This window comes from Montipora capricornis, chromosome 6, assembly GCF_036669925.1.
Source record: "Montipora capricornis isolate CH-2021 chromosome 6, ASM3666992v2, whole genome shotgun sequence".
Lineage (NCBI taxonomy): Eukaryota > Metazoa > Cnidaria > Anthozoa > Scleractinia > Acroporidae > Montipora > Montipora capricornis.
In genome coordinates this window covers 64,990,435-65,000,434 of record NC_090888.1, presented here as the reverse complement: position 1 = coordinate 65,000,434, position 10,000 = coordinate 64,990,435, and the positions used below count along the sequence as shown (strand labels likewise).

The window sequence follows — 10,000 nt, the reverse complement described above, 5'->3', positions numbered from 1 at the left end:
TGAAAATGGCCAGGAGGCCAAGATGAAAGTAACTTTCTGCAAAGTTAAAAAGATTCTGTGTAGCGGATTTAGAGCCACCTTAAAAAAATCACAGATTTAAGCTGGCAGTTGCAAGCAAGGCTGAAAAAAATAATCCAGGCTTGAACGCCACGGGATCCTTGCAACCTATGCAAGCCTGGACGGAATCCATCTTGATCGGGAGATCCCGTTAACACCTCGAATTTTTCACCCTGGTTTGCTTGGAACTGCTTCAATTGCTTACGTGCGATGATCTTTCTGACTTCTATTTCATGTATTTCGCAGTTCAATTATGTGGAAAAATGTCGGCTATTCTATTCTAAGTGCGGCCTTGGCCTGGTTTTCACTAGCAACAAACACAGATGCAAGCATAAGTAGTTTATACCAAATAAAGACAAGCGTCGACATAATCACGATCACAAGCATAAGAACACGATTTTTACTAGTTACAAGGCTTCGTTCTCGATATGGCCATTATGGCGGCAGAAACAGGACCAAGTGCTCCAATTGGTCAGGCAAGGCCCGGACGTGGTTAATTTGCTGTTTCTTGTGCGGTGTTTCTTTTCACACAAACGCAAACCCACCACTATGATTGGCCGAGATGAAAGTGACTTGGAATGCGGTTTTCTAAAGCTTTGCTTAAACTCTGTTTACATAACCGTCCCATGATGGTATGTCAGTAAATGAATGTTTCGGGAAATAGGTTTTGTTTGTTTAAAAAACCATTAATTACAGCAGAACATCGTGCTTTATAAGGTGACGCGTAACCAGGCGGCCTCATTGCCTGAAGAATGCAGTCTAAACGTCGTGAGACAAAGGATAATACTTTAATATTATTAAATAAGTCTTTTTCATCACAAAAACTCATCAGTATACTTAGAATCCTCTTTTATTGAAGTTTGCGTCAATTCTCCAATCCAAGGGTCTCCATCGTGTAGGGGAGTGGTCCAGTTTGCGACCCTTGTGCCTGGCTTTTTTTTAACGGTCTCTGTGTTTTGTTATTTAGTTCATCCTTCAAATTGAAATATCAAGAACACGACTATTCAAAATTGTCACGCTGACTCCTAAATACGTCATCATCAACAACACAGAGGTACACGATTAATATACTCTGCGGCCTTGTACTGTACTACAAGTTAAACTATACTTTACTTTACTGTGCTATGCCATGCCTTGATAAGGTTGGTTTACAAGGAAACTTTGGTGCTGCGTCAGCCATGAGGGAAACATAAAAAATTGGGTTTCAAACGTTAGCTGTTCTTCAGAAGCTAACACTCGAAACGTTAGCTCAGAAATCTTTGTGGTGTGGTGTGGTATAGTATAGTATAGTATAGTATAGTATAGTATAGTATAGTATAGTATGGTATGGTATAGTGTAGTGTAGTGTAGTGTAATGTAGTGTAGTGTAGTGGAGTGGAGTGGAGTGTAGTGTAGTGTAGTGTAGTATAGTATAGTATTGTATAGTATAGTATAGTATACTGTAGTCTATGTATGTATATGTCAGAACCAGGGGCGGAAGGAATGGGTGGGTATTGGTGACGTTTTCTTTTTAACTCCTATGCTTTCACAGACGCTTCATATATGCTGTTGTATTGTGTAGTAGGATTATTGTAACAGCTGGTACTGTTGATTCTTTCAGATATCGATATCTTTTATTGAGAACAAATGTAAAAATGCATTATGGTTTGTCGTGGAACCGGGAGAGGTAAGCGGGTTTTTATTTGGTCGTTCAAGACGTTAGGTCCATATAATCCGCTTGACAAACAATGTTAGAAATCCGTATACGAAATGCAAAAGTGACCTTTGCACTTATCTGGGCAATTTAAGCAATTTGTCTCTTACAGAAGCCTGAAAAATTCAGGTGACTTCAACGGCCGAGATTCGAACCCACGACCTCTGCGATGCGGGTGCAATGCTCAACCAACTGAGCTATGAAGCCACTCAGTTGGGAGGAGGTCAATTTTTTGGGCTCATTTAGGACTTAAATGAATGAATTCAGGACTCTAATGAATTTTTCAGCTGTCTAGAAGAGACAGTTGCTTAAATTGCCCAGACAAGTAGGAGGATCAGTCAGGCTTCTCCCTTTCATAAAGATGAAGAATTTGAATTCACACACAACGGGGCTTGTTTCGAATTTTGCCGCAACAAAAGAACAGAGTCGAGGTTCAGGGGAATAATTTGCATTTTGTACAATTGAGTACAACAATAACATTTTCATCAGATTTTTCTGACTGATTAGTGACACACGGTTGAGGAAAGGTGACTAGTGCAAAGTGGGTAATTTCCCGGGGGGGGGGGGGGGCGGGGGGTGCTCATCGTACCTTTTAGGGGTTAAAAAAGCGGTTTTGGTACCTCTTTGGGTGTTTAGCCTCAAAAGGTCCACAGCGGGAGCTTTAGTGGTACCTTTTAGGGTATTGAGCCGAAAAGTTGTGGCGGGAGACATTATTTTGATAATGAACTAATTTTTAATTTTGTCTAATTAAAAACCCATAATTTGGTACCTCTTAGATGTGAAAAAAATTTCACACCACACCCACAAGACAAGATCTTGGTACCTCTTAGGGGTTCTTTTCAATATTCCGACGAGTACCCCCGTCCTTTTTATATGGGAGTCCCCCCGGGGGTAATTTGATGCACGTTGTTTTCAGTGAAGAGGGCATAACTATGGAATTTGTGTTCTTGTGTATTGTCTTTCAGAGCAAGCCATTTTGGCCCGAAGACAAGTCCGGTGTCGTTGTTCTCAAGCCGACAATGTCAAACATCGTTTCAAAGCCTTTCAGCTTCAACACTTCACACACGACCGTCTTGAGAATTTCAGAGCTACAGGCGCTTGCTGTGGACGTCCATGGTGAGGTGGAAGACTCTGTAACCACTATTGTGGTTTCAACCTATACCCCTGGGATCGGAACTATCAGAATCGAAAACCTGTGCGAAAATACTGCATTACGATTTCATCAGAAGTAAGTGTACTGAGGTGATTGCTGGCTGATCATAGCCACAGGCACAAAAGTAAGCAAGTTTGAGTCTCAGGCGCACCTTTACGTCTTGGCTAATTTTCGAGTGCGAGTGCGTGAAAGTATATGTTTTGATCTCAGCGCTTGCTTTTTTCAGTGTGAATCCTTTCCTTTTTCACTAGAATGTTGTGATCACATTATCTGGCCATTCTAACAGACACAAACTATCAAACGAGCCAATCCTGACGCCAAGAAAATTCTTACAGCCAACAGTTGTAATCGCGGAAAACGCGCGTGAGCAAAGCTCGGATTATTTTGTTTGTACCTCTGGTTGGCCAAAGGATGTTGCGGACGGATTTTAAGTGTCTATGCATGAACTATAAAAACTTTTTTGCGCTCAACAGTTCTCTGCACTTGTCTAACACTATTTCTTTGAATTGCTTAACTCTCTCTCCTTCAAAGTCACTGTTTATAAAGGCTCCAAAGAGTGGAAAAGCTAGACGTAATTTGGTGTTCGACCGTGCAAGAAAGAGGAATGGGTTTAATACCGGGTTGACGTCAGAAACTGCTTTGCATTGTGAAAGTTCTTTGAAAACAGCGATGCAAAGAAATTTGTGACGTCAAACCCGATATCGAACCCATTCCCCTTCATTGCTTGATCATGGATCAAATTATGACCTCTTTTTCCGTCTTTTCAAAGCGAATAAAAAAGTGAAATTTCAATCAACGGGTTCTTAAGACAACACGATGTATTTGGGACGATCTCGGAGAATAAATAAAGTGGAAAAGTGTGTTGAGGTGTTGGGCACTTAAAGTCCTTCTCTAATCGAAGCAGTAAACACACAAATCAATGGAAAAAATCTTTTGACAATAATTTATCAAAACCTGCTCTATAGCTATTTGTAATTATTATTTTTGTAGCTACCCCATTCCTGATGCGTCATCACAAATCAAGATTTACGGGAATAAAGATGGTTTTTACCTGACGTCACGGCAGCCATGTTGGTGCACAGAACAATAGAGAAAAAAGTCTTTTGGGAATTTGACTCTTTTATAATGAAAAACATGAGCCATAATGGACCAATTTCGATATATTAAAATTCAGTCCTAAACAAAAGACATCATCTCGAGGCTCTGGGGAATAAACTCATACAAATCCCCAGATTATTCCCCAGAGCCTCAAGATGATGCCTTTTGTTTAGGACTGAATTTTAATATATCGAAATAGGTCTATTTGCTATTGTTTTATGCACCAACATGGCCGTCTCATCACGTGATTGAAAACCATCGATTCCTCTCATCTCGCTCTTTTTGGGACAACCGCTGTAAAACCAAACCGCGTTTCATAAATCAGTACCATTGACAATGGCACGTCGGCACTTATACCACTAAAACATCGATATCACATTCATTCACAGTCTTGCCAGATTATTCAAACCTTTCACAACAAGCTATAAAAACAAATAAATAAAATTTAAAAACTAAAAAAATACATTTTATCAAAGGAAATGTAACGCCCTTCGTAACGTAACGCTGGGTTTAGCGCATTGTTATCATTATCACCCTCAAAATATTCAACAATATAATAATAATAGTAATATGGAACATTCAATTTGCAGAGATAATGGCCAAGTGACAGTTCTTAACTCCCAGCACATGATCCTCTACACCTGGGATGATCCCCAGGGTGACCGCAAATTGCTTTGGAAACCTTACACGGGTAGAGACAAGCCAATCGAGGTCCCGGTAGATAAGGTAACATATTTTATGTTGTCACACTGCTTTTGTCTCAATGAAATACGTTAATGCACGTCTTCGAATCATCTTTGTTCCTAACATAAAAATTTGGAACTTCCTTACTGCTTTTTTACTGTCGGTTGTTAGCAATAGCATACTCTACTGATAGTAAGTCCTAAGTGATTCTTTTGTAGAACCAGTCCTGTTCAGTGATAAACGAACAAAATTGTAATTTGAAATGAACTGCCAAACAAGCTGTCAACCCCACAAAGGACTGGAACTACCCAAAGATGACTAGGAACTAGCAAAATAGGCTATGCCGTGAATCCATGAAAAATGCCTTCTTCTTCGAGAATCGATTCCCACCCCAGTGTTAAACCGCAAGTCGGGTAAAATTTGGAACTTCTTTTTACACTTCCATAGGATGATTTTGGCGAAACAAGAGTGGAACTTGACGAGAATTCACCGCCAGTCAAAGACGACCGAAAGGAGCTGGAGAACAGGGATACTACCTGCGGACTGATGTGCGGCAGCTCAGCTGGCGAGGTGCCTGATGGGATGGATCATGGGGTCTGGACCGATGATGTGGACGGCCCAATACAGCATAGAGTTAAGAAAACCATCTACTGGGTGTCAGTGATAGATGGTCTTCAGCGGGTACTCATCTTTACCGACAATGAGGAGATCGCCTGCTTGGCAAGAAAGGTTGGTTAGATTGCACCACTGTCGGCAATTAATAAAAGTCAGTACCTTTTAAAATATGGAGCGTATAATTTTCATTCTGATCCAGTGGCGCGGTGTTTTCACAGATAGGGCTTTTCAGTTGTGTTTGCGTTTGACCGCCCACGGAAATTTTAGACTGTAGACAACTGGAAGGGCCGCTATTCATTATATATGGAATATGAATGTAAAGCGTCGGCATATGATGTCCGAGTGGCCATGTTTGTGTTTTTGTTCTTGTTTTTCTTTTGACGTGTGTTTGTTCTCCGACGTAGGTGTGCTTAAAATTAGCAATTGATATACTTTTAAATCATTTGTTGTTTGTTTTGTTGTTGTTGTTTTTTTGCTCAGTGCTGTGATTTTGAAATTGTTAATACGGAGTTGTTCGTCTCGTTGGATGGAGTCGGTTTGTCTTTGGTGAACAGCAAACCTAATGAAGTCGCCTACGTGAGACTTTTCAGGTAATACGCGTAGATATCACTCTCATCTCATTTGTAAGGATCAGGTCAAGCGTGAACGAAAATCTCGTTTCGCGGCGGTACAGCCATCGCAAATAACTCCCGCACGAACCTGTCAGGGGTTTTAAGCTGGTATCAAGTGAAGGAGTACAAAGCCTCGTTAGGGATCCAAGATGAACTTGTAACGGTGATGTCAAATGGGTAGTGTCACGCTATTTTAGTCAAACTTCAAAACTCTAAAAGACGTCCTTGCGTCAATGAAATCCAAAAAATAATGCTGTACTTTTGTTGCAAATTGAAGTGCACTTAAGTTATTCTTTGTTGTTTTCAGCCAAAGATGGAGAGTATGAAAATGGATTGAAACTTGAAAAAACTGGTTTGGAGACAGTGTCTTCATAAAGACACCAAAAATAATTGTGTACGAATAGCTCTTTGTGCCATAAATATATGTCATATCTTGTCAGTGGGTTATCAGGAATGTTGCACGTGTAAGCTAAGGTACTAATTTAGATTTTGAGCTAAAAACAGCAAATTAAGCATGACAGTGCCCGCATAGTCGCGGACTGGAAGGCTCACTTAGTAATACGAAATGCGGCTATAATGAGTGGAGTCGGGTTAATATCCACGGAACACCTAACATTGAAGAGAATCGGTAATGGAGATTTCTCAGAACTTATCAGCCACATCATGTTTTATATGTTTTGATTTTCTGTTCGATTTTTTCCAAGTGTATTGTATTTTTAAACGACTTGTGTTGCCTGATTCTTTTTTATTTTCCTTTTTGTGCAGTTCCACCTCAGTCTGGCAGCTCGAAAGGTCCCGTGGGAAATGGAAATCGTTGAATCTAGAGTTACAAACGTGGTTGGAAGATGCTTGGAGAAATAACGATGAGGTCTTTGAAGTGGAAGATAGGAAGGTATAATATCCAATCATTTTCCAGGCTAGTTACTCCGTTACTCAGACAGTCAACCAGCCTTTTTTTTTTTCAGTCACTTACTTATATTAGCTTGTAAATCGAATATCAAGGGAGATTAGAAAGCTAATGTTTAGGGCGTTCCCACTGCCTCAGAACGCATCCCCGTTTCTGTGCTTCTTTTATAACCAACGCAGCAACATAGTTTCATTAGAAACTACGGCCCGTGGGCATTACGGGAGAATAATTCCCTCAGTACAATTTAGTCACAATTAGCCAATCAGAGCGCGCGTTATATCGGCTACAAACACAAGCCATATAATAAAGATTTTTACTCTCTAAGTGATAACACTAATCATGAAACGCATCAACACTTGGATGTTCAGTTTCCGTTACCAGACTTAATTTTTTTTTCTTTTAAAAAATCAATCAGCCACGTACACAGTTTCCTTAAAAGACGTAAGGTGGAGTACTGAACCTATTAGCAACAAATCCATTGTAATAAAACAGACAATAAATGATCGCTTTTTTTTTTCTTTCAATAAATCAATCAGCGACGTTCAGTTTCCTTAAAGGACGTAAAGAGGAGTATTGAACCTATTAGCAACAAATCCATTCCAATAAAACAGACAGTAAATGATCGCTTTAAAGAAATGATATTCAAGTATAGTGGCACATTATAGGTACCGTCAATGTCTGAGACATGTGCAACTCTACTGTTGGATTAAGGTCCATAACTATTGTTTTTTTGTGGTAGTTTTAGTGCACTATGTCACCGGGTTCGTAAGAGTGAGTGATTGAGCGATTGTAAAACCGTGGTGGCAAATAGGCCTGTAGCACGTGCATAACTCACGAACATAAACTGATCTGCTGGAAGCGAGCTGGAGTTTCAACAAAATGAGCTCCAAAATCGACATGAATCATGTGACGCTGATGAATAATAAAGCAGCTGCAATTTCCAAAACAATGGAATTATAAATAACCTCGTCTAGGAGAGTGAATTTTTGACTTTGCAGAAACAATGGTCAACAACCTCAAGAGTTGGACTATTGTGATCTTTGTGTTGAATTCGCACATTTCTTGTCAATCTTTAAAACACTTGAAAGAAAAACAAACAAACCAACAAAAACAAAAACTCGGTGTCTTGCCATCATTTTGACACAGAGGCATCCTTTGTTTCGCGGGCAAACAAGCGAGGTAACTTGATCACGGCGCCCGCTGAATTCGATGTCACTTTCGATTTTGCGATTTACTTGTGCAGCCAAAAGTACATTAGAAAAATTGAACGTAGCAAAAACTCCCAAAGTGTTTTTCGCTGATGGTGACTTTTTATATTCTCGGTTCAAAAATTAAGTTCTTTTCATGTCGCAAATTTTTTTGCTGATGGCAAAATATTTTATTCTCGATCGACACTTCCTTAAAACTTCTTCTCCTCTTCGTAAAAACTGTGTATCAATATTTATTACTTTTGCATCAATATTTGTTTTGCATAAAGCAAGCTAACAAAATCTGTACCTTGCTTAGTTCGCATTTTTGAGCGTTAAACTAGAATTTCCGGTCCTATGTTTCTGACGGCAAGTCCTATATTTTGAGGTCACCCGTCCAAATACTAACCTTGCTCGACAAGGATTAACTTCAGTGATCTTTTGTCGTACAAAGCTGTCAGAGGCTCAGAGCATGCTCAAACTTGTGGTGAAAAAGAACATGGCAGCCTCGAAGACAATGTTTCTTGATTCTCTTTTATTGTGTTCAATCTTTCTGGGATTTAGTATTTTATTAGTAACCAGTAACCACATGTCTTGTCAGGAGTCTATTTACCTAAGACATCAACATGGCACTGTATGATATACGGTATCAAAACAATATCCTGCTATATAACGTGTACTATTAGAGCTACATATACTTCGCAAAGATAACTTGAATCTCCTGGAAGACAAAACGCAGCTCAGTTGCACTGCCACACGAACGCATTGCGTGCCTATTTTTATGTGTGTTGTCATCTTGCAGGTTGACTTTCAATCGATGACAATGACGCGTCCTCACACAGGTGCTATTCGCCGACTCTTTGAACCAGCAGTGTGGCTGAACTACAAAAGCTCCGATCATTACTACAGTCTTCATTGCAAAATGTACAAAATGCAGGTATAAAAGTCGTGCTCTGGTCTCGTCAAGCGAAGTACCTTCCTGACTCAGTACTTTTTAGTAAATCGTCAGGCCTGTCCAAGAGAAAATGAGGGGACAGAGACGGAGGCTCAGGGCGTTGGTCGGGATATGTCATGTCCACGAAAGTTTTTGTTAGATGAGCGGAAGTCTTTGTTCTAGCGGAAGTCTGTCTTCCCAGACGTCCGCATGCAGTCTTGTCTCACTCTCAGGTTCTTAGTGAAGAGAGAAAATGACGGCGCACGTGGAAGGCTAATGAATATTTATTTTCTTTCAAACATCAGACCGAGGTTGGCCTGCATGCGGACGTCTCGGAATACAGACTTCCGCTAGAACAAGGCCTTCCGCTCGTCTAAAAATAACTTTCGTAGACATGACATATCCCAAGGGCTGGACCGGGAGTCTCCCTGTCTGTCCCCTCATTTTCTCTTGGCCTGTCTTAAGACGTTTCCTCTTAACTTTTGCCTGAGGTTAAAGAAACAACACAGTGTTGTGATCGGTCTTGTTATCCAGAGTTGCTCGCTGGTTTGCAGTGTCTGGGAAATTTTAAATTAAAAACTTATTCAGTATATGAATGCTATATCATGAGCATTACCCATGCAGACATCCAGATCCTGATACCCTGATGGATGAGTTAAAGTACAAAAAGCGTGATAGTTCGTTGTGCATTGCTTGTGTAACATGGTAGTCGTTAGAGAATTTGGATTCCCCAATAATCCGAGTAATAGAGCTTAGTTAGTACGTGAGTGAGCGAGCGAGCGAGCGAGCACTTAATTTTATGAGGGCAGCACCTAATAGTGTTACAACACTAATAATCTTGTGGCCCTCCGATTTCTGACCAGATCACAACACCGGGAACTCCTTGCTCTACTCTCTGTGAGTACTGCATGTGTGGGATCTTTAACGCCCCACGGAGTTTTATGAACAAAGGCGGGGCCTATTGTTTATAGTCCTTGTCCAAGAAGACTTGAAAGTCTCATCATATGTGGATGTAATTGCAAAGGCAGCACTTTCTCCTCAGTTATTTAGGACCCTGAGTG

At 40.4% G+C, this 10,000-nt stretch overlaps 1 protein-coding gene across 1 annotated transcript in view; it reads left to right on the top strand.

Annotated features, from left to right (window-relative positions):
* Positions 1-10,000, top strand: part of LOC138052893 (intermembrane lipid transfer protein VPS13C-like) — a 126,760-nt gene that overhangs the window by 95,914 nt on the left and 20,846 nt on the right. Inside the window, exons 89-96 of the mRNA XM_068899488.1 lie at positions 1,025-1,111; positions 1,658-1,723; positions 2,716-2,978; positions 4,592-4,727; positions 5,133-5,414; positions 5,781-5,890; positions 6,677-6,803; positions 8,808-8,942. Of these exons, the coding sequence (XP_068755589.1) occupies positions 1,025-1,111; positions 1,658-1,723; positions 2,716-2,978; positions 4,592-4,727; positions 5,133-5,414; positions 5,781-5,890; positions 6,677-6,803; positions 8,808-8,942 (1,206 nt within the window). The remainder of the gene's footprint in view (positions 1-1,024; positions 1,112-1,657; positions 1,724-2,715; positions 2,979-4,591; positions 4,728-5,132; positions 5,415-5,780; positions 5,891-6,676; positions 6,804-8,807; positions 8,943-10,000) is intronic.